At 41.0% G+C, this 25,152-nt stretch overlaps 1 protein-coding gene across 12 annotated transcripts in view; it reads left to right on the top strand.

The window, feature by feature from the left end:
* Positions 1-25,152, top strand: part of PTPRT (protein tyrosine phosphatase receptor type T) — a 582,389-nt gene that overhangs the window by 453,641 nt on the left and 103,596 nt on the right. For all 12 annotated transcript variants that reach the window (XM_033153370.1, XM_033153371.1, XM_033153372.1 and 9 more), the window contains exons 10-13: positions 2,603-2,804; positions 4,800-4,902; positions 16,335-16,608; positions 21,800-21,836. In XM_033153370.1, coding sequence (XP_033009261.1) covers positions 2,603-2,804; positions 4,800-4,902; positions 16,335-16,608; positions 21,800-21,836 — 616 coding nt within the window. The remainder of the gene's footprint in view (positions 1-2,602; positions 2,805-4,799; positions 4,903-16,334; positions 16,609-21,799; positions 21,837-25,152) is intronic.

The raw sequence follows: 25,152 nt of genomic DNA, 5'->3' as shown, positions 1-25,152 counted from the left end.
GGAAGTAAAATCCCATACGTATTTTTATTAGCACTGTTGCTTGCAGGACAAGGAATGAGAGTTTATTTTATACTTCAGCTTGTAAAATTCCATGGCACTTTTTCCAGGCCATGTCCAATAGGCCTTGACAAAGCATGGAATGCAAAGCCAAGCACTTTTAGATGCCATTGAATTCAATGGGAGATGGTTAAGCCATTGCATAACACCTTTATTGATATTAACAGGATGTAAAGGTGCTCACCTTTGGCTGGATTAAATATAAGAAGCCACTTTACACTAAGTCATACCCATCTAGCTCAGCACTGTCTACACTGAACAGCAGCTGCTCTCCAGGATTCAGGCAAGGAACATACCAAGAGAGGACTGTAGCTGAGCCTGAGCATGCAAAGTGGGAGCTCTACCTCTAAGCTTCCCATGGGCCGCTTTGTGTATTGTTGCCAGTAGAAATCTCTACATAACAAAATGTTTGGCATTGATCAATTGGTAGCACATTTTCTGATTAAATCCATTTGCTTTAGATAATAGAATCAGCCACATTTTGTGACCTTTCTTCATTCTCATGCCACCCAGGTGCATTATTTAACATTTAATACTTTCATATTCAAAGGATTTTATTTACCTGTTTGTTTGGCATGCAATATGTTCCTCCTAGTATAAAATAGTGGTTTCTCCCCCCCTCCCCCCCCCCGCCACCCCAAGACTTTCTTATAACCTGTGAATTTGATTTCTGTGAAGCCCTTCATAAAAATTTGAAGATGTGTGTATATTAACATACATTGATTTATTCACAGTGTTATATTACATATAAGCAAGGATCCTGTAATATCAAAGAAAGGTTAAGGGAACAGTAGAGCGTGGTATATTTTATTGACAGTTCCGCCGAAATTGAGCCACCTTTATATTGAATTTGGAACACAAAGAAGAAATTAGTTGGTAAATAAGTCATGAGGTTTACCACTGAATATGTGTGTACATCTGCACAGTGGCCGTTGATAAGTATAATGGAACTTAGACAGAATTTCAAAAGGTGTGCTTTAAGCTTGTAGCTCTCTAAAGGGGTGTTAGTAGCTGCAGCAACATATTAATTCATGAATATTTGCTTGGGTTTGTACTAAAGTGCCTGCTTTCTGAGGGTGGAAATTGTATAGCAACTCTGAAAGCCAAGGACAGTGATCAGAAGAGGAGGAGGAAGAATCAAGGAGAATTGAATAAGTGGTCTCTGGCTTGCAGCCAATGTTTTCTCAAATATAGAAAAGCACTGAAATGCATAGCAAAGGTTTACTAAACATTTCACTGTTTTGTATTTGAGAAGCACTACCTGTAAGCCAGAGGCCATTTAGCCCTGATGAAGCGTAATGAAGTTAGGGTTCTTTCCATAGCTGTCAACTTTCCCCCTTTTAAAGGGAAATTCCCTTATTCCGAATAGGATTCCTCGCAAGAAAAGGGAAAAGTTGACAGCTGTGGTTCTTTCATATCTTCTTCTTCTTTGGCGATCATTCGTAGCTGAGTAAGATTGTCTTCCATAAACATGGTTTTAACAGTGAGTCCGTAAGTGATAATGGAGGCCAATTCTGGATCCACACATCCTTCCACAGTGGGGACCTAGGTTTCCAGGTGGGAGTTGATTGTGGTGAAGGTTTTCCAAACATGCCTTCCTCTTAGCACATCTTTGAGTCCCATAACACCTTTGGTAAAGGCTATTCTCCAATTGGAGCACTCACAGGCCAGTGTTTCCCAGTTGTTTGTGTTTATGCTACATTACCAGCATCAAGACCCAGCATTGTGTGGCCAATGTGAAACATCAGCTATGAAAAGTAATCTCCTTTCACTGGAAAGGTAGGAAGATACCCACCCCTTTGTTGCCAGCTCATTTGAGTTGGGGAGCTTCCTCAAGCTTGGTTAGAGAAGCTTAGGGATTGCTCAGCTTCCTTGGTCCTGGGAGTTTTCCTATGTCATACCTGTGTCAGTAGCTCAGAGACTGCCTAATTCCCCAGATACGTACAAACCAGCTATTGTATGAGCTGTGGTTGCTACTGGAATGGGGGGGGGGAATAAAATAAGACGTTTCGAGGGGTGATTGCAAAGGTGTAAGGATCTTGCTTTACACAGTCCCAGTCAGATGTGAACTTTTTAGATAAACAACTTTCAATCCATATATCAAAGCACTATGAAGTGGAACATTTGTAATCTAATTAAGAATGATAGCAAGATTGCATGTTACCAGACCAAACTGGTCTTGGATATCTATGAGATGAGTAAATTTAGCAAAAAGCTTTTGGTCGATCTTGAGATTTATTGATAAATATCATCATTTTCTGATGTTTCCCGTTAACCTGCTAATATGTTGCAAATTACTACCAAATAACAACAATAAAAAATGCCCTGTGACATGTACAAATGGTGTAATTATGATTTGATGAGAAGAGCCACCAGGTGCCAAGTTATCTAACTTAGGACAGTTGCATTCGTATCACATCCGCTGTATAGATTTTTTTCCAGGCATTCTAATTGAAAGTTAGATCTTTATGGGAATAGGAAAGGGAATTAGTAAAACATTACAAAATTACACAAGGCCTCTGATTTTCTGTTTCCTTTATTTCAGATTACATACAAGGCTGTTGGGTCCCTAGATCCCACCGCTGACCTGTCTAACCAAAGAGGGAAGGTCTTCAAACTAAGGAATGAAACTCATCATCTCTTTGTAGGGCTGTATCCAGGGACTACTTACTCATTCACCATCAAAGCCAGCACAGTGAAGGGCTTTGGACCCCCCATCACCACAAGGATTGCAACTAAAATTTCAGGTACTATACTGCAAAGAAAAGAGAGAGAGATTTCAGTTTTCACAGGGGTACAGCCGGGGGGGGGTGTAGTCCTCTAAAAACTCAAAGCTCAGGTGTTGTATTCAACGGGGGATAATCTTGAGAAAATACAAGCTTTTAAGCCAATGTTGGCTATACACAGAGTAGACCCACTGAAATAATTGACATTATTCAGGTTCATTAATTTCAGTGGGTCTACTCTGAGCACAAGTTAGTTGGATACAACACTCAGTTTCTTCATATCTGCTCTAGCAGTGAAACTAGTGGTACAACAAACCATCTAGCACTGTCAAGGCTAACAAAGAACTAGTCTCAAAGGAAGCTCTTCAGCATTTGTGAAATGTGGTCTTTTCTCCCCCCAGTCAAGCACTGCTTCCTGGATCCATTTACCATAAGCCAGGGATTGCTCTTGAAAAGATGCAAAGCATACACTCTATCACTGAGCTTTGTGCAATCTCAGTTTTCACCTGCGGAAGCTCCTAGTGGTAAATGTCTTTGAGATTTATGACTGAATTATACTAGTAGATGAAAAATGTTTGCATTTTCACCCAGCGAGGTGGCATAGTAATACTACCTCCCTAAACATTGGATATTATGAATTATAAGTGATTGCCATATAGAACTCAGTGTGCAAAACCTGTTGCCCATGTCCAGCCACTTTCTGCTTAATACATTTTGTATTATATGTATGTGTGTGTGTGTGTGTGTGTGTGTGTGTGTATGGAGAGAGGGGGAGAGATGGGTTTAAGAGATGGGTGAGTAGATCAGCCCCAAAGTTCTCCACAGATTAGCAGCCACTCATTGGCATCTCTCAGAGTTTCCCTCCAAAGAACCCCAACATGATGTTTTGATTCTCCCCAGTTCATCAAGCTGTTTGGGAATGTAGTACAGGAATTTACAGAAAGGCAACTGCACATACTGGAGCCATTTGTTGAATAAAAGGCTCTGGCAAGAGATCAGCTGCAAGTCAAGATCTGAAATTGCAAGGGAGAGCACAATAATAAATACTTTTCTTCTGCATCCCATAAAAGCATTATATAGGGAGCTGAGCAGAATTCAAGCAAAGAATTGCTTGGGTCCTCCTAACCCCTTTCATTCACAGATGGGACCAACATCCAGCAGAGGATCCCACTGGGGAAGGGGGAGAAGGCAATTTCTGTATAACCCTGCAGAACTCAATGCTGTTTTAGAGGGTCCCTCAGCCATCTAGAACAGATTCGTAGGGGGCACAACAAGGGACTTAGTGGGAGGGGAGACTTGGCAAATGTAGATATGAGTGTTCTGTGAGTAGCAGTCTGTTTGAGGGAGACTTCTCACAGTGGGAACCACCAGCAGATCTAGCCAATCGAGCACCTGGGGTGGTGCGCATGCCAGCCACCCATGGGGTCAGGGGCAGCAGCCCACGGGGCGGGGAAAGCCAGGGAAGGATTCTCCACTGGGACTCCGAGGAGTCTGCCTGCCTCCTCCCACTCAGCTGCCCTATAGATGAGGGGGAGGCAGCAGGCAGACCATTTGATGCAGCGCGGAGTCCATGGGCGCCCAATCCACTGTGTCACTCCCAGGAGAGGCGCATGGCTCGGGTGCACTGCAGGCCCTGCGGTGAGTGCACCCGGCATTTTGTCACCCCTCTTAGTGGTGACACAAGGGGTGGCCCGCCCCTACTGCACCCCCTTCCTCTGCCCCTGGTGGGGGGCAAACTTGGGATCTCAGTCATTTTCCCTTGGAACTTTAAACATATCCAAAGCTATACTAAGGTGTCCTACAGTACTAAGGTTGAAGTCAAGAGTGGCTAAGAATAGCTTAATGTCCAGCTCTTCCTAATTACTTTAAAATAGCAATCAAGTGCCCAGGTCATTGCCATCCAAGAATTAAAATTGCAGTGTTGATTCTCAAATGTCAATGTACCGTGACTAGCTTCAAATCTCATGACATGACTGAGATCGTATTTAACCCATGGATCTCCCCTCTACTCCACAGCACCATCAATGCCTGAATATGATGCAGACTCTCCTCTGAATGAAACAGAGACAACCATCACAGTCATGCTGAAACCTGCACAATCTCGTGGGGCACCTGTCAGGTAACATGCTCTTCTCTTCTCAGCTGCAATCTCTCTCCCTTATTTTACAAACATACCGTAAGACATGGGTTGTTGTTGTTTTTTAATAGCTTATTTTAATTCCACATTTTAGTTTTCAGTGTGGCTAACAAGAATTGCAACAATATTTTTTTTTTAAAAGAAATAGGAACAACAACACAAAAAACTAATAAAAAAATGAAGAAGCAGTGGCAAAAGAAAGCAAAGGTAGAAACACAATTAATAGTCCATGGCTTGGAAGAATAATGTAGCAAATATCCTTCAGGAGAGGTTAGACAAGCTAAGGGATTGTTGTTGGGGGGTAGTGATGCTTCCCACTGGCTCTCGACTCCAGATCTGTATATATACATTGCTTTATTATACAAATATGTACAAGTCAGAGCTAAAGTTCTAGCGTCCATTCAGTCACTTTCAGATTCCGGAAGTGGCGCTCGGTGGGAACGTCTCCAACACAGTAGTTGGGGAACCCCAAATCTCCTTCTCTCTCCCTTCCGTTTGATTCCCCTACGTTGTTGAGGCGACAGGGCTGCCACCTCCCCCTCTGTTCCCAAGCTGCTCAGTTGGCTGCTCAGGAGGCATTCAGGCTCTCTAGAGTCTGACAGCCCCTCCACCATGCCGCCCTGTTCCTGCTCGTCGCTGTTGCATGACGTGCTCGGACTCTCCAGGCGTTGCTTGGAAACCTCAGCATCCGAGACCCCTCTCACCCCCTCATCGTGCTCTCTGCTTACCCCGGTGGTCCCCTGACATTGTGCAGTTCTGTTTCTTCTGGACTTCCTGGACATTGAGTTTCAGAAGATGATCAATTCTGTTTTGGAGGCATTTGTTTAGCTCTGAGTAGAAATTTGTGCCCAGGATGTGGACAAAAAAACTGACTCCCCCCCCCCAAGTGTATGTGGGAGGAACCATTTATTATAAATATATGCAGAACCCTATTTTACAAACTGAGAGTTTGAAGAATGTGTCCCGTATAAAATGTTCTGGGCTAGGCAAATCTTCTTTCTGAACCACATAATCAACAAGAAGAAAGTTCAGAGAGGACACTAATCTGCACTGGTGCTTTTGCTAATCATACTTAGCACCAAACCACAGTTTGTAATTATGGATAGCTACTTATGCATGTATGCCTAAGGACTTTGGTATTTCCAGTGGATATTTTGAACTTTCTGTGAACGGTAGATCCCCATACCATATCCAATATTTGTATATGTTGTTCCCAACATATGTTGTCGAATTCCAGTTTCTGTCAGTTACAGTCACCATGGTTAATAATTAGTGGTGGTGGGAGAAATACATAAAAATGTCCGCAGGGCACCAGGTTGGAGAATGCCGGAATATAAAAATATACTCCTTTTTGTTGTTTAGGTATATAGGAGGGGAAACTTGTAGCTTTATTAAAAGTAATATTCTTTGGTGTTCTAGATACAGTACTGTATAGCAAATGTAACTTTAGCTGACTTTGAGTGATTTTAGAAAGATATTGAAAAAGAGAAAATTCCAAAATAACAAAAAAAATCATTTAACAATATTTTTTCATATTTCATTTTACCACCTGCTGTCATAAGCGTTGCTATTTTGTTTCTTTTTTATTGAACAATCTTTACACTCTTCACTTTTTTTAAAAAAAAAAGCCTAAGTTACCACACTTTTCCTATATTCAATAAATGTCTCTGTGGAAAAATGAGCCCATTATGAAAACCTTTCTGAGAATACACACACACACGCACACGGGGACACACACACACACAAATTATTATTTGACTTATTATTCTACTTATACAGAGGTAATTGAAATGTCACAAATATCATATACATTATTTCCAGAGTCTGATATTTCTATGACATTAATAATATTTTCTTCACATATAGGACTCAAGTTCTTTTGAAAAGTTAACAAGGGTCATGGAAGCCATTTTCCCCCCTCAACCCCTACAAAAGTTTGCATAGACCTGAAAATATGCCTCTAAGGAAGGGAATGCAGTAGTTTTTGTTCTGTGACGATGGTGGTGTAATCTATAATTTAGCAATTATAAAGTACCTAAAATTATCCAAACACTGTATGTATATTCATTTGGTAATTTCCAAGGTGCCTTCAAAGTAGTAAACAAGTGTAAAAACAATTACAAACACACACAATTAAATACACAATAAAGCAAATTTTCAAAACATTGAAATAAACTACCACAATTAAAATGTACAATAAAACATGCTGTCAAAACAGCACAACAATAAAAACCAGTTACAATATTAGTTAGAAAAATTAAAACAGGAAATTCAAGAGATGCTTATTTAAACAGGTGTGTCTTCAAGATAATCTGTCATAGAGGTGAAAAACAGTATAAACAAACTGTAAAGTAAAAAGAACAAAATATGAACCAGCAGAATGCCAATACAATGGTACCTCGGGTTACAGATGCTTCAGGTTACAGACTATGCTAACCCATAAATAACACTTCAGGTTGAGAACTTTGCTTTAGGATAAGAACAGAATTGTGTTCTGGCGGCACAGCAGCAGCGGGAGGTCCCATTAGCTAAAGTGGTGCTTCAGGTTAAGAACAGTTTCAGGTTAAGAACGTACTCCAGAACGAATTAAATTCTTAACCCGAGGTACCACTGTAATGATGGGGATTCCCCATAATCCGGCAGTAGAAGCATTCCACCATTCTGCTTCCACCTCTGTGTCATTGCAAGCTGATAATTAAACACCAGACCATTGCAAAAATTGTGGGTTTCCATTTGTTGGTCTTCATGCCTTTGCCCAACAATGGAGGGGAAGACGGTCTTTCAAGTAACCTGCTCCAGAGTTGCTTACGTGTAAGTAGGCAGGATAAAATAGTCCCTGCTTAACTCACAGTCTAGTAGACATGATTCATCTGGGGAAATAAATGAGGAGGGAAGAGGAAGGCAAGCATTGGGTCAGCTGCTCCTGCAGCAGCCAATGGATAGGGCCATGTGGTCTCCCCCTTGCTATAATGGTCTTCTTAAGAGGGATGGGGATGTCACTGCTCAGTAATCCTAGGTTACTTGGCTTCCTAGATCAAAATATACACCAGGAGGCTTAGTTTGGTCAGAATCAAGTATTCACTTCCAGAATTAACACGAAATACATTGCTTCTGGTAAATAAGCCACCATAGCCAGAGGGCCATGAAAATTTGTGCCCCGGGCTTTTTAGACTCATCTACCCATGTACTATCTGAATACAAAGGGGCACATTGTTTGCCAGATGTGAAATATAATGACATCATTTTCAGCTCTCCTACCCCACTAATAGAACGTTTAATCAGCCCAAGGCCTGGTTATGGATAAATGTTTTCGCCTGATGCCTAAAAATATGTAATGAAGGCCATAGGCAAGCCTCCTCTGGAAGAGCATTTGACAAATGAGAAGTCACCACAGAAAAGGCCTGTTCTCCTGCTGCATCCCTCCAGGCCTCTTGCAGAGAGGGAAACTGAAGAAGGGCCTCATATTATGATTGCATGGTCCAGGTAGGTTCATATGGGGAGAGGCAGAGAAGCAGTCCTTGAGGACTTGAGGCATTTAAGGCTTTATAGGTCAAAACCAGCACTTTTGGGTTCAGAAACTAATTGGCAGCCAGTGCAGTCAGGCCAGGATTGGTGTAATATGCTCAAACTGTCCTGCTCCACTGAGCAACTTGGCCACTAAATTTTACAGGCGGTTTCCAAATCGTCTTCAGAGGCAGCCCCACATACAATGTGGTGCAGTAATCTCTGCTTATGTTCCCCGGGAAGTGAGCCCTCCTTGCCACCACAATCCCTCTAGTAAGGTAAGTGTCAGGCAGACTTACAGAGAGTCCCTACTTGAAAGTGTGTGACAGGGGCTAAAAGCACGATAAAAAGTCATTGTTGTATCAGACCTAGACTTTCAACGGCCAGACTTCCAATGAAAAACAAATCCATTTGCTTCAGAACACCAAGTACATTTTTGAAAACTGACTTGCTGTTGTTAGATGCCTTCCCTGGTTTGGACACAAATGCTCTTTAACAAGAATTTCACTGGCAGAAAACTCTAGCTTATAATTGCCATATAAACCCAGCTCACAAACTCCCTTTCCACCGTGCCACTATCTATTATATATGGTAGTAGCATCAAGTATCTTGTGCCTAAATGTTCTGAATGCATAATGAACTCCTGTTAAGTAATATTTTGGAGGCAAGTTCGTTATCTCCAAGGTAATGTTAGTGTCAGATGTTGATCTTCTAGCTGCTGCTGTAGATCAGCTCAAGTAGTAAGCTAAGAATCATTGCATTGTTGAGATTTCTATGCAAAATGAAATTGATATTCGCCACTGATGAGGCATGCAAGGAAGAGCTTAGTGCCGGAGCAGGTTCATCGTACAGCTCTCCATTAATTTTTGAATAACTTCTTCATTCTCTGTTTGTCTTCTCTAGGGGGGAAATGTACATTTGCTCTATACAACCATTAAACAAATACAGGGGAAATATGTTTACAGAGAACAGGTAGAGAATAGGCAACACAAAGGTACAGGTGGAAAAGGACAACTTGAATTTTCTCTTGTTCTGCATACATCTGTTGCCGTCTATCTGTCGCATACTGATATCACTAAAAAGTAGAACCCAGGGCACAGCTATGTGGTTATGCTGAGATTGATTTCCCATAGTGGCATGGGGCAGCTGAACACAAAAGGCCTGGCCTGACCAGATGACCCTCCGGGCAAAATTAAGGTGCCTTAGGATGATCTGTGACTCTTGAAAATTACACTTCACCCTGCTCATCATTAAGCCCTGGTGGTGTCTAGCTTATCTTGAGGAAAGATAAGAAGGGCTACCTCTAAGATTTTAACTGGGTGCCCAAATAATTTCACGTATCTGAAGGGCCTTTGGGTTTTGTGGGGGCCAGCAGTTTTGGCAGCCCCATTGCCAGCTGCTGCCACTGCAGAATGGCTGCAGCCTTTATGTGCTTTGCCACACCTGGCCTGGAGTTCTTGTCAGATCCCACATCTTCCCACAGAATCTTATAAGAGTTTGTCTAGGGCAGCCACCCCCAAACTCGGCCCTCCAGATGTTTTGGGACTACAATTCCCATCATCCCTGACCACTGGTCCTGTTAGCTAGGGATTATGGGAGTTGTAGTCCCCAAACATCTGGAGGGCCATGTTTGGGGATGCCTGGTCTAGGGGGAGGGGGTTGATCCAGGGGAAGGGGGTGGATCCCATGATCCAGAGCTGCCACGTCATTGGGCCATGCAGCAGTGATTTGCTGTGTGCAAGCACTTTGATTTTCCCCTACTCCTAACTGTGTCATTTAGGCATATGGTTTGTTTCCTCTAAGCCTTGGATTCTACTCATGGTTTGGAGAGAAACAAACCAGAAACACAGCTATGACTCTAACTTGTTTCCTCTCCCATGCAGCACAGTCAGCAGCATGGGAGGAACAAAATGCTTGTGTGAATTAAACCATAGTTTGCTTATGAGCTATGATTTTATGTTATGTGCAACTGGGCCATTGGCTATTTTGTAGCCTGTTTACTGAATCTGAAGAAATTGCTTTCGAGGTTTTCACTATCTGCTTGGATTTTCACCATTCTGAAAAGTGTGGTCCCATCTGTAAATTTGTCTTCCGCACTGCTCACCCCAACTCCTGATCATTTATGAAAAAAATTGCTGTGGGATCCCACAGCAGACTCTTTAGATCAGGTTGAGAGCCAAGTCTCTGATTAGACAGAGAGTTAACTCTGTGCATCTTTTCAATGCTTATATCCAGGCCACCTGGTTCACAGTATACCTAGATACATTTGCACCTCAATACAAAGAAAGGGGAGATGACTCAGCTCCACTTCTGCTGCTGTAGACTGAGGCATTTCAGGACTTAATTATACCACAGGTATATAAATTACGGAAACATGTTAATGTTCCCATGATTAAAATTATAGAGGGCCTAATTGAAAAAGCATAAACTGAATTGAAGAATTCCTAATTATAGTTTGCTTTGCAGTGTTAATTTTCCACCATAATGAATGCATAATTTCTTGGAACTAGAAAAGGGGGCTGCTGCATTAATGCGTGGGCTGCAGATGGAATGAAGGGATTATCATAAATGCACAGCAAAGATACAAAGGAAACCATAGCGGCAATTATGGCATTTCAACCAAGAATTCTTCAATATTTCCCCTAAAAGGAAAAGCAAGACTTCCAAGAAAGCATGGGATGGGCTCCACATATACAATACCAAATCTAAATTTCAGGATTTTTATATTTGCCTGTCTATTCTGCACCCCAAACCATGTGGCCCCTTTGGTAGAAAAATTGAAGATAGATAGAATATTTCAGAAAAAACAATGTTTATAGGAGAGGTTAAGAATGTAATCACATATATAAATGGCAGAGTTTTATATTTGTCTTTCTACTTTTGGAAGCGCATGATTTAGGTGGGAAAATTTAAAATATAGAGAGCAAAGCTTGGAGGGAGATTCAGTTAGTCTTTAAGGTTCCAGAAAAGGCTCTCTTGGTTTTGTTGCAACAGACTAAGATGGCTACCCCTCTGAAGATATACAAAATGCATATGCTATACAAATGGGAGGGGCAGAAATTTAGCAGGGTCATATGCTCCACTCTAAATCTGCCGAGCTTCCCTACAGCTCTTAATGTTGATCCTACGCCCATTGTATAGGTGGTCGTCCCCTTGGTCTTTTGAAATTGTAGAGGCTCCATACTAACAATGCTTTATTGCATTGGCGTGAATTACCTTTTGCCACATGCCCTGCATATGTCCGTTTTAGCTTTGCGGCTTTTCCCACTATGTCTGTAACTATATATCCACTTTCTAACACACCACAGGTAATATGCACATATTGGACACCTTAGCTTTCAAGTCTAAGGAAATCTTTTTATTTTTCATTATAAAGCTTGAGTTTCCCCAAGGCTGTTCATGATTGTGTTATTCTCCTCTTTATTTCTAATAATATAGCTGTTGTTGCTGTTGCTGCTACTGTTGTTGTTGTTGTTGCTATTGTTAATTTATATCCCTCACCCTCATCCAAAGCAGTCGAGGGCAACAATATTACTGTTACTATTGTGACAGAATAGCATTCCTTGAAATCAGGTTGTTTGGGCTGATACAGTGTTTGCTTTTTCTTCAAAATACAGTACCAGATATTTGACACCTCTACCTATGAGTTTTGCACATGTAGGATACGTTCTGGAATTTCCACAGTTGCTATAAGCCACAGTGGGTTCTTCCAGACAACTTGGGTAGAGTATCTCCAGTCTTTGCTGAGTATTTGTTCTGATTTGTTTGTGGGGAGGTTACACAACAATATGCACACAGCAATTACAATTCATCCTGATTTGCTTGGGTAGTAGTTGTGCATCTTCCCATTAATCATTCTTTCATTCCAAACTTTTCAGCGCATTTCCCTGTCACTTTCCTAACTGCAAAAAAATCTATGTATGTTTAAGTGGATTGGTCACACCCAGGCAATAGAGCATTTTAATGGTGCAAACCCAATTTCTGGTCCTGCAAAATACTGGCAATCTGGACGCGGCCAGTGTTTTGTCAAAATATGTCATCTACAAAATGTTTTGGGAGATGGTGTGAGCTTTGTCCCACATTCCTGGTAATGCAGGCTATGTGAACACAATTTAACATGCTGTATGGATGATAAACTCCAGTGTAATGTTTTCATGCATATTGATCCATATGAATCATAACATAATGCAGCCTCAGGGGTTTTAGTGTGTTGCATACATATCAGCTCTTGTCCTTGGATCTTTCCTTGTCACTCTGAAATAAAGCATTGGGTACCAAAAAAATGACTAGAAGATCCCAGCCAACAAAAATCTGCTTAATGCTCAATGACATGAGCACCTTTTGGTTGCTCTGTTTTGCAAATCAAATGAATAACAGGTGGTTCACAAGGGGAAAGGCACCTCTAAATCCACTAGCATAGCTCCTTTCACAGCAGGTCATAGCTGTAGACAGTCATTATCTTTAATCTGCCAGCAAGGAGTAACATCGAACTGGAATGATAGGGGCCATGGAGGCAGCAGCTATTATGCCTAATCTATGTTGCAAGGCAGGTCAAGTTTATGGAGAAGACTGTGATGTTAGAACATGCAAACTTGAGATGTCCGCTGCTGCTTCTCAGTTCTCTCCAGGTGATTTTGATGTCGAAAAGTGGAGCAGGGAATTTTATGCTACACTATAAACATGTATTTTATAAAAAGCAATATACCGTAATTTCACTCACCTCGTGTGTGCCGTACACAGGTTCAGGTAAAATTAATGTGTAGAGAGGAAGGTGAGTATTGAATTCACCGCCCCTGCTTCAATTGATTTCAGGTGTTTTCCCCCTTCCACTTCAGCCCTGTATGCCACAACCTACAATGTTCCCCAGGTAACCCCAACATTGTGCAAAAGCTTTCAGGGGGTTGTGGGTGGGGGAAGAGAAGGGCAATGTCTGCTCACTGAGTTCCCTTCTGCTTGCACAACACTGACTACACTTTATTTTGTTTTCAGTTTTTATTTCCTAATCTTACCTGATCCTAATTTTCATTGCCCCGTTGAGCTGCACTATTAATTTATTATGATAAATTTACTTGGGGTTGACTTGACTGTACACATTTCTCTGAAAGGGATTAGACATCCCACTTTGTCTGCTTGAAATCCTTGAGCAGATTGATCAAAGATAGCAAAAGAATTAGAAAATTGCATGAATGAAAATTACTCTGAATACCTTGCCACAATTTTAGAAACAGGCATTTAAATAGCATTTCTGAGCATCTCAGCAAAATGGTTGTTGCATTTATAACTAGATTCCTGACATAATCCAGGTTTTGAAAACTAGGAAGTTCTTTATGATTACCTGTATTAAAATCTCCTTTAGTTTGAAAGCTTTTTGTCTGGTTCTTTATGGATTAATTTTATTCTTGAGAGGAATCAAGGTTGTTGGGATTAGAAGAGTATTTGTATAAAGGAGGGAGTTGTAGATCTCTGTCCCCCTCCTCCCCTGAGGAATATACACTTTAAAAACAAATTTTGAGCACTTTTTCTCCCAGACACTTCTGTTTTAACTCCAAATTGGGCTCTTTTTGTTTTTAATGTGTTCTCAGTGGCTCCATTATGCAATTTATTTCATCGTTTTTAAGAATGCTACATGGCTAATTGAACAGTTATATCTTAAAAGTCTAAGCCACCCTCTGAAGACTAAGAGTTTGTAAACACTGTCGAGGTTTCTTTGAAAGGGACTTCAGTTTCATAAGTTTGCCCTGCAGGCTGCTTAACTTTCAGAGCCAAAGTAATTTGTCCAGTTTGAAGGATTATAATGTTGGAGTATTCCTTGCAAGTGGGAAGCCAAGACTCATTTTGTAAAACATTATTTAATTGGAATTGTTGTTTGTACTGTATGCATTGGCCTGTTTCAGAGTTGCAAGGATATGCACATCAGCAGGGAATGTTTTTGGAGTAATTGTACTTGACTCCTTGGTAATTAGGACCTGTTAAAAACAGGTTGTGTCTGAGCATCACATTAAACCAGAGTATAGAATGACATAAAGAAGCCTAAGGAGGCAATGGACTCTTGTGGAGGATTCAGCTATCTTGGTTACCAGTTATGATAGCCCTGTTACCTCCATTAACAGAGTCAGCATGCCTTCAATTACTAGTTGCTGGGAATTACAAGTAGGAGAGGACAAATTTGCTCATGACTTTGTTGTTGGGCTTCCAAAAGGCATTTAGCTAGCCACTATAAGAAGAGAATAGGCTATTCAGCAGGTCTCTTGCATTTTCTCATCACTGCTTTTATTATTATTTTAGCTTGCCTTAAAAAAAAACAACAATTTTTTTTAGAAGAGTATGTCACAGAATCATAAAAAGGAGACAATGATTGTTCCAACAAGTGAGCTAAATGTTCGGATTCTTTTTCTTGCTTTAGCTGCCATTTCATTGTTTCCTACAATAACATTGGCAAGACATTACTCGAAATGTTTTAGGCCTGTCTTCCTGCTGCAACAAGCTTCTGAAAGCAGCTAGAATGATGGGCTACTGGCTGTTCCCAGGCCTTCCATCGATCTTTCCTGTCTAACGAGACAAAGAACCAGCCTCATATAGACAGCTGAGGGCAGCATATATGAATACTCTGATGAGAAGAGAAGCGACTTGCAGTGATACCTTTCTCTTTGTCAAATGGGCGACTAGTGTTAAGACTCAAGTATGTCTGCCTCCACTGCCAAGCCTAAGAATGACAGAGAGAACAAGGCACTCTGTGGCTACATTCACATGGCAGTTCATTCTGCTTTCCTGTCATTTCTCTAACTTAATTTCCACAGTATAGTTGAACTTATACACAATGTAAAAGCTGCTTCCAGAAATATAACAGAATATTGTGCAAGTAGTAGTTGTTGTTGTTGTTTGTGCTGTGTCTTTCTGCAGTGCTGCTGTAAAATATGTATTGGCCCAAATGTACAATCACATTATCTTTTTGCATTCTCTGATGTATTAATAACACTCACATCTGACAAAGCAAAGTACTGTAACACACACACAATGTGCTTTGATGTGAAATTGCTCTAAAACTGATGGGTGGTCTTTTGAAACTTGACATGACTGCTTACCTTTTTATAGTTGTGTTATCGAATAATTACATTATTTGCTGGCAACATGCTATAGTTAATAAAAGTTAATTTGAGGGTTTTTTATAGCTACTGGCTTGTCTGCACTGGCAACTTGCCTCTGGCTTACTGCTGGAGCTATCACTCATATCATGTTTTACTACTGATCTTTTGTAAGCCATTCTGTGAGCATTTTTGGTTACAGAGCAGGGTAGAAATTCTTCACCTAAATAAATGATAATCACTGTGGGGTTTGCACTTCGTGAGTAGTAGTTTGGTCGTAAATTGATCAGTTTACTAGTGCTTCACTTGAGATTAGAAATACTGTCCAATTGCATCATTCAGCATTCATTATTGGACTGTGCCTCAGCAGAACTCACCCTTGGCTTTCCAGTGAGTGCACCATGTTTCCAGACTATGACATCACATCGCATCAGATCATGGTTGTGACGTTTTAGCACATCAGACCCGACAATCCACACTTCTGTTGTGATTCACATTAAACTTTTTTCTTTCTCCTTTGCCTTTCACTTTGACATGTTTCATCTCTATAACTTCAGCCATGCTTTGGTGCTTTAGGAAAACTAGGAATGTGCTGTTGCCTCCACCCTGTTAGACTTACACAAGATTTTTCTATATGCAGATATTGGATTATTATTTAGATTAACATTTTAATTTCATGTACTTGAAACATTTATTTACTGGATTGGGAATTGTTGGTTTACTTGAACAGAGTCTTTTTTGTGTGTGTGTGAAGCATTTTGCTTTGCTTACTCACATGGCCAGTTCATCCTCAACTTGTTGAATGGTGCTGTACTTTCTCTCTTTCAGTGTTTACCAGCTTGTTGTGAAAGAAGAGAGGCCACAGAAGTCACGAAGAGCTGCTGACATCATTGAGTGTTTCTCTGTTCCAGTGAGCTACAAAAATGCTTCAAATCTCGACTCTCCACATTACTTTGCGGCCGAGTTAAAACCAGTCAACCTTCCTGTCACACAGCCCTTCACGGTGGGAGACAACAAAACTTATAATGGCTACTGGAATGCTCCGCTTTCACCACTGAAAAGCTACAGCATTTATTTCCAGGCACTCAGTAAAGCAAATGGGGTAAGTGTTTAACTTTCTGGCTTCAGCCACCCTTGTAATTGTCATCTCTGGCCTGGCTGGGATGAACTCAGTTCCATCCAACATTTTGTTAAGAATAAACACTCTGGATTTCTAAAATAACATATCAGATGAAAATCTTATAATACTATTAGACTTTAAGGTGCCACAAGGCTGCAGTCAAATTTGCACCATACATAGGAAGTGCATAAGTTGCACCATACATAGGAAGTGCATGGCTTCCCTCAAAGTATCCTGGGAACTGTAGTTTATCACTGACAGAGCTGTAATTCCAAGTCCCTTAATAAAATACAGTTCCCAGGATCTTTTTTGGGAAGCCATGTGATTTCAGTGTGCTTTAGATGTATGATGTGAATATGACTACGTTGTTTAATCACCTTGTGTTTATCCTCTGACCCTTTCATGGCTCCTATTCCCCATTGCCATATATTGGTCCTTCTACAAAGTTAAGAAAAGCTTACATAAGCCTTAAAAATCTGATGACAACTGATTTAGTACATGCAACAAGAGAGGAGGAGTGGCGACTTACACAGTCCGGCACCCTACACTACTGAATCATAACTGTGGGGCTGCAGTTCAAACCTCCTGCTTCAAGGGAAACTGTTTGGAAATAATGTATGCCTACACTTTTAATATGATGTAATCTTCTGCATCTATATCTGCCAGGATAGTCCATGTCCCAGTGTGTACCTCGGCCTTTTGGATTTGTTTAGTGCAATTATGTAATATGCAGTTCAGCTTCAAACAAGAATTAGTGCAGCAACAAACGTAGAAGGTTACCATGGTTTCACCAAGCAGCATTGTCTGTGTTCGGTATATTTGTGAGGGTGGGGTGGAAATCTGTGTAGGAAATTAGTTTGGGACAATTGACTTGTTTTGGTAAAAGAAGCTGATTGTATTTCTCCCTCTCTGACAAGGAAGGAACTTGGCTTAGAATTTTGTTTTGTTGTTTTCCTTTTTATCAAACTCTGACTCATTTCAGTTAAGCATCTGGCTTTTGGCAAGCCCAAGGAGCAAAATTCACACCATTCAGAAAACAGGTGCTTTGTATAACAAAGCCAAAGAATATTCCGTTTCACACATGTTCTATTTAGATTACCTTCTGGGAGAAACACCAGATAGCCCAGCTCCCTTGTGACAGCCCGCAAGAAGAACTCAAATGAGTGTCTGTCTTATCCTACACCCAAATATATACACATACACACAAATATAGTGTTGCATAACAAAAGGCGAGAGAACTTGTGATCTAAATCAGCTGCAGTTTACCACATTTGTTATATAACTGGCTATTAATTGTGCTGTTTTTCAGTGCAGCCCTCACAGCTAATGGTAACAGAGATAATGAGAACTTGTAACTGAGCTCCCTTTGCTACCGAATGACAGTGTAACAGTGCAAAAATCTTACGCTACTGTTATTGCTGTCTAATGCAGTAGCTTTTTAAACTGCTCAATTAATTTATTTCAAATAAAATTTTGTCAAAGGTTTAGAATAAAACAAAAATTTACCCCCCCCCCTATATTTGTACACCTTTTTCATTTCCCATTGGACACCGGTAGAATAACACATGACTAAATTATAGTTTGTGTAGTTGCCAAATTTGGAATTGGTGGATTCTTCTTATGTATGTATTGTTAAAACATTTCATGCATTTGAAAGCCTGGTCAAAAAGGTTCACCACACCTGTAGTTAGTGCCTGTGATGAGCAGAGATAGTGTGGGGCAAGAGTAGCCAATATAACCAATGCAGTGATAGACAATAGTTCCCATCTTTTCTGAACACGACCTAAGTTTGTGATGGCTTATGATAATAGAAAGAAGGGTCCGGAGCTCTGAGCACCAAAAGTGTTCCTCCAGGATGTTTTATCAAATATTCCACTACTCAACAGCCATCTTTTGCTTATTCTTTGTTGCCTGTTGGAAGTGCGCTCTCTCTCTCTCTTTCTCTCTTTCTCTCTGTCACACACACACACTCCAACGAAAAAGACAAAAAAACAGAAAACCTATCTCCAGATGTTAAAGAGTATTGCACTTTTTCTTAATGCCCAGTGTGGTTTTGGCCAGAACAGGCCTTTCTCGAGGGCAAGGGCTTTTCTGTTGGAGGGCTAGTCATTATCCCCCAGTTCTGAGGCTGATAAATTAGTGTGAAGATTTTCAGTTGCTGATGTAGAGGTCTAAAATATTCCTAAAGCTTGCACAAGTAGTGCTTTAGGGGGAGGAAATCATCAACATCCATGCCATGAGATATAGATGCATCTTTTTATCTAATCCAGCCCATGGAGAACATATTTGCCATAAGGGGGTGTTATTGAAACTGAACAATATTTTAGTCTTTTGAAATTACTGTTCAGATATAGTGGTGTAGAAATTTCATACTGCAATGCCATGCTGATGCTTGCAAAATGTGCACAAAACGTATCCATATTAATGGGGCCCTGTTTCCTACAGTAATTTATGCAGTATTCATTACACCAGAGACTTGTACATGACAGTGTAAAAACGTAAGTGGAAAGGAAAGCCTGCAGCCTATTACTGCCTGACAAAGTAACTTTTCAGAACCACAAAGGCATGCTATGTTGTGCACATGTTCACGGGCAGTATGGGTGTGATCTATGTCAATAAATAATGTAGAGAGAAAGGGGGAGAGAGATTCTGAAGCCTGGCAGTAGAACATATTTACAGTGAATTGGGTATTACTATTATTAGAAAGGGTGGTCCACAACATAAAATCAAAATATATAAGGCAAAACCCAATAACCTGCCTCCCTCCAACACATTTTAAAAGGACATTGGATGCCAATCAGCCAAAGGCCTGGTTAAAGATGGTCGTTTTTGCCTGGCATCTAAAGGTGTACAATGAAGACGCCAGCCGAACCTCCCTGGAGAGAGCATTCCACAAGTGGGGAGCTACTGCAGAAAAGGCCCATTCTCCATCCTCCAGGCCTCTTGTGGAGTTTTCTGCGTTTCCAGGATCAAGGCAGGGAGTAACCATAATCTAAAAATATCTATGTCTACTAGCCGTGATGACTGTGCTCTGCCTCCATGGTCGGAGGTAGTAATGCTTCTGAATAGCAATTGCTGGAAACCACAAGAGGGGAGAGTGCACTTGTGTTCAGGTCCCGGTTCCAGGTTTCTCACAGGATGCAGGACTAGATAGGTCATTGGATTCATCCAGAAGGGCTGTTCTAATGTTCTTAGGGGGAATCAGAGCCTGCTGTCAGTTGAGCTGGGCTCCTTGTCTGAACAACCGCTCACACTCATTGGACATGCTTCTTCAGGACCTTCTGATCTCCTCCCATTTGGTGGTGCCTTTAGGCCTGAACTTCAGGACCCCACAAACCAGAAGCCCCCAAACAAGCCCTAGAGATAGTCTACAAATGATGGGGATGGCTGCAAAGAAGTCCAGCTTTAGCATCTGGCATGCAAATATGGGGGCTGATACAATGTATTGCAACATACCATCATGTAAAATCATCATCAAAAAAACTAAGATCATGGCCACTGGTCCCATCACCTCCTGGCAAATAGAAGGGGAAGAAATGGAGGCAGTGAGAGATTTTACTTTCTTGGGCTCCATGATCATTGCAGGTAGTGACAGCAGTCACGAAATTAAAAGACACCTGCTTCTCGGAAGAAAAGCAATGACAAACCTAGACAGTATCTTAAAAAGCAGAGACATCACCTTGCCGACAAAGGTCCGTATAGTTAAAGCTATGGTTTCCTCAATAGTGATTTATGGAAGTGAGAGCTGGACCATCAAGAAGGCTGATCGTCGAAGAATTGTTGCTTTTGAATTATGGTGCTGGAGGAGACTCTTGAGAGTCCCATGGACTACAAGAAGATCAAACCTATCCATTCTCAAAGAAATCAGCCCTGAATGCTCACTAGAAGGACAGATCCTGCAGCTGAGGCTCCAATACTTTGGCCACCTCATGAGAAGAAAAGACTCCCTGGTAAAGACCCTGATGTTGGGAAAAACTGAGGGCACAAGGAGAAGGGGACGACAGAGGACAAGATGGTTGGACAGTGTTCTCGAAGCTACTAACATGAGTTTGATCAAACTCCAGGAGTCAGTGAAAGACAGGAGTGCCTGGGGTGCTCTGGTCCATGGGATCACAAAGAGTTGGACACGACTAAACAACTAAACAACAAATCATGTAAAATATTACTGATTTTATGAATGTGTGTGTTTGCAGGGGAGGTGACTACCTTTAACAATACATTATCAATGGGTTGCATCCAATGCTGCACATGTGGGGGTCCACTTATGCAGTGGGACTTCCACTTCCCCTACTCCCCTTCTGTGCCCCCAAAATCTGCTTTGCAGAGCCTACCAATCCACTGAACGAGATTTTGAGGGTGGCTGCTACAAAGATAAGTTCCATTGTGCAAGTGTGAGTCCTTTGTGCAATGGATGACAGCAATGGATACAACTCGTTATTTTTAAAAGAGGGCAATTGCTTTACTACCTTTGTAAATTGTACAATAAAGCATAACCAGCAGGTGTTTCTTTAGTACATTAATACATAGAGTCTTTTGGATTAGTGCAGAAAAGGAATGGTAAGTTCCTGGTTGAGAAGCAGCTCGTGCTGATATGTAAATCATTTAAGAAAATAGGTACCTAAGGGGAGACATATTTTTTCCTAGTATCTGGTAGACATCTTCTAGGCTTATAAGATATTATTGCTTTCAAGTGTATGGTAGTAAAAGTTTTAATAGAGTGTTTTGGCTCTTTATGTGAATCAGTTAAGTGCTTATCCCTACTTTTCTGATAAATACTGTATGAGTTAGTCAGCAACATCTTTTTCAGAATAGTTTCTATCTGAACAGGCACCCATCAATTGACGTGATACTCATAAAGCCATATTCCACAAGGCAACTACAATAGCTATGGATGCTATTGCAGTATTCGTGGGCATTATCATTCTCTCCCCCCCCCCCCGAGGTATGAAATATTGTTGTTTGAATCCCATTGATGAAGATGTGTGGTACCCTTGCAAGAGATGCACAACATCTGAATTTTGCACAACAGTTTTGCATTTATTATGCTACACATTCCAATGGATAGTTCAGAAAGACTCTGCCCCCCACTGTGGCTCAGAGTGCTGCTTCTTAAACTGTTCTTACACAAAGAAGCAGACATACCTGATGCTTTTCCATATTCTGTCATTTTCAGGAGACCAAAATCAACTGTGTCCGGCTGGCAACAAAAGGTATGTTGAAGACCTTTTTTTAGAAAAACAAAACTCCTAGTTCTAAGCATAATGCTCATATGGAAACCAGTTCTGTTGTGATAGAAAATACAGCCACCAGGTAATCTTTAAGGTGCCACACGACACTTTGTAGTTCTGTTGTAATGCTTCTCTTATCAAAAGTGGCTTTTTGTCACTTAAACTATATGTGGTTCATTCTGAAAAACGAGAGTTATCAAATATGTTTTTGGGATTTGGGGAAGCCCTGCTTTTGTTTGTTCATACCAGACAGACCGTGGTTGCTGTTTTAACTTCCCAACATTTCCCTTTTGTTTTCTGTAGCTTCGTTCCTACAGTTCTTATTACTCTTGTGAGAATATAATCCTCCAGTATCTTGGTCTTCATTATGGATGGGATATTCAAACTTGCAAACAGTTCAAAGCACGTATTAATTCCCAATGGGGATGGATTTAACAGTTTCTGAGAAGTCAGTCTTGTCTTGATACTGGTTGGCAGTTGTTCCTGGTTTATCTCCAGTGACCTTGACAAGAAAGACTTCAGATTAAAACTAATATGAGACAAGGAATCAAACCACTGGCCACATACCAGTGTCTAGCTTGAGCCAAGTGAAATGGCAGTGCTTTGTTAAAATAATACATTTGTCACCTCTCAGTCTAAATGACAAGGTTGTGGCTCCTGTGGGAAAGCATTATATGTGTCCTAATATGTTTTTTCGATTATAGTAGTTCATATGAACCTCCTGAGAATGGAAGAGAATCACCCTGGAGGTAGCTTTGCTGGCAAAGGTGTCAATAAAGCAATTTATTTTGTAACAAAATGTAAAGAAAAGAAAAAGAATATCTCTCAGCCAATTCTACATTCTCAATAAACATGCCCTTGAACACAATTGTAGAAATGAGGAGGGGAATTGTGGTTAAAAAGTCTGCCTGGAAAATAGCTCTGTGTTGTCAAAATTTTGCCCAAACTTTGCACTGATATCATGCTGAATAACATAATGATCACATAGCCCAGTTTATCTCAGTGTAATTGACAGTGGGCTTCCCAGCTCTTGCACAATTTTTAAAACTCATACCCTTTCTTCTGCCTCGTTTCTTGTAGTCACATGTGAAATGTTAGCCTATTGTTTGGGTACTTCCATGCCTTTTCAAATTGGTCGAGGACAAGCCCAGCGTGGAAATCTCAATGTACAATAAACCATCAAGGAATAAGATGGTGGTCAGATGATGGGCATGCAGTGATATAAAAACTAGAAATGCCTCTTATCCTCTGTTTTCTGTTGTGTGCCTTATTCGTTGCCAATGTAGGTTTAACCAGAAAACGACTTGCTCATATGAACAATTAAATTGTGTGTCTGGGTCATCCCATTTCTGACAAAAAAAGTATTGTTTCTCATATTGATTAATAATAACAATAATGTATCAAAGCAAGGTGAACTCTTGGATAATTTCTTGCTTACATGTGAATGTAAGACTGCACCTAGCTCCCATGTGTGTGTACACACACACACATACACATACACACACACCAGTTGAAAACACTGAAGCGACAACTGAGAAAGATCTCATCTCAGTACCCATCTATGATCTGCTACCAAAATCATATGGGAAAAAAACTAGTTTTCCAAAGCCCAGACTTGGAAAGGCAGATCTGAGCACCGATAATATCCAACTGAAAAGGAGAAGGGAAATTCTTGTCTGGCTCATATTGAAATTGGAGCCAGGCAGGAATCCCCTCTGCCCCACAACCTGCCTTTACCACACCAAAGTCCTTCCCCACAGTCCTTTCAACACATCCCCACTTTCCTTCCCTCCCAAGCACCAGTGAGAGCTTGCATGGAGAAGGGAGAGGGGAGATCCCCCCCCACATCTGGAAACAAAGCCTGATGGCTGAGAGGTCTGTGTTCTGTCAGCCACCAAGCTTTGTTCTTTGACATGCTGCTAATCATCATCTCAGGAAGAGCACAGGGAGAGACGAATGGGAGAAAAAAAATGTATATATTCTTGCATGCTGCTATTGCTTTTCTCAGCACCACTGGCATTTGGAAATAATGTGAAGGATGATTTGCAGGATGGGAATGACTTTTGAGGATGGAATGACGGGGATGAGAGTGGGCATTTTGGCTTGCAATCTTTTAAAGAGGTTGCATCATTTCTGTGCCAAAATAGAGGAGAGCTTTGTAGCAGCCCATGGCAGTTCTGTTGCATTTAGCAAATGCCACAGAACCTAGTAGAGGTGCTGAGATCATAAACCTGTTAAGATGTGATGCAGCAAATGGGTTATGTCATCCCTCTATAGCCAACAGAGTGTGTTTCCTTCTTCTCCCTTGCATGCTGTTGTCTTGTGGAGTTGTTTTAGTATATTGCTCACACTTTCTCCTTGTCGTTTTCCTCTGCAGAAGTTCTTTGTCAATGCATTACCTTAATGTGTAGTAGCAATAACAACAAAAACAAAATGGGTTTCAGATAATTTATTTTCTCACGCCCTTGCATTAAAACTTTAACAAGAGCCGCGAGATACAATAATGCCATTGAAATTTTAATGTTAATTCTTTTTAACTAGGCTTCCTCCCCCCCTCCCCGCCACTGGATTTAGCAATCCTGAGACCATTTCTCACCATGTTAGTATATGATGTTCAGTGTAGGCTGGTGGTTGTTTGTCTTTTCTCCCAGTTTCATTGAGTGCATGGCACAATGAGCAGTTAAGCATCCCCCCCCCCCGAAAGAGGGAGTCTGTTACCAACAAAGAGGACAAAGATTTGCATAAATTTGGCCTGAATTAGCATATGCAATAGTTAACAAATGCAATGGCATAGTTGCAAATTTAATAATCACATGTTTGTTTTAGTGGTTGCTTACCACAAGAAGTCTTAATGCAGAAAGACAAACTCCCATTACACATGGCAAAAACAGCAACAACAAAACAAAAAACAATTGGACACACTTAAGGCAAAGAGGCCATAAAAGCAAATACCTCCATCCTTCCAAAACAGGCTACATCACCAAAAACAGGTCAAGGGATTGGAGGGAAAAAATCCATTAGCTGGTACAGAAGATTAACACCCAATGCCTGGAAGAAAATTTAACATCTTTGTCTGATACTAAAAAAGCTGTTAGCACAAAGCAATACTCCCTGGGGAGAGCATTCCCATGGCTGAAAAGGCCAATTCTCTTGCTGCTGGAGGGACAGAGAGAAGAGATGCAATGAAGACCTCAGGGTCCTCTATATTTAAATAGAGGACTTCTTCAAATAGGGAGCTGCCCTCTGTAAAGAAAGACATGCAAATGCCCTGGCTCATGGTGATCTGGATTTGGCATGA

The sequence above is a fragment of the Lacerta agilis genome, chromosome 6 (genome assembly GCF_009819535.1).
Source record: "Lacerta agilis isolate rLacAgi1 chromosome 6, rLacAgi1.pri, whole genome shotgun sequence".
Classification (NCBI taxonomy): domain Eukaryota; kingdom Metazoa; phylum Chordata; class Lepidosauria; order Squamata; family Lacertidae; genus Lacerta; species Lacerta agilis.
Note: the sequence above shows the minus strand (reverse complement) of the source record. Positions and strands in the feature narration are given on the sequence as shown.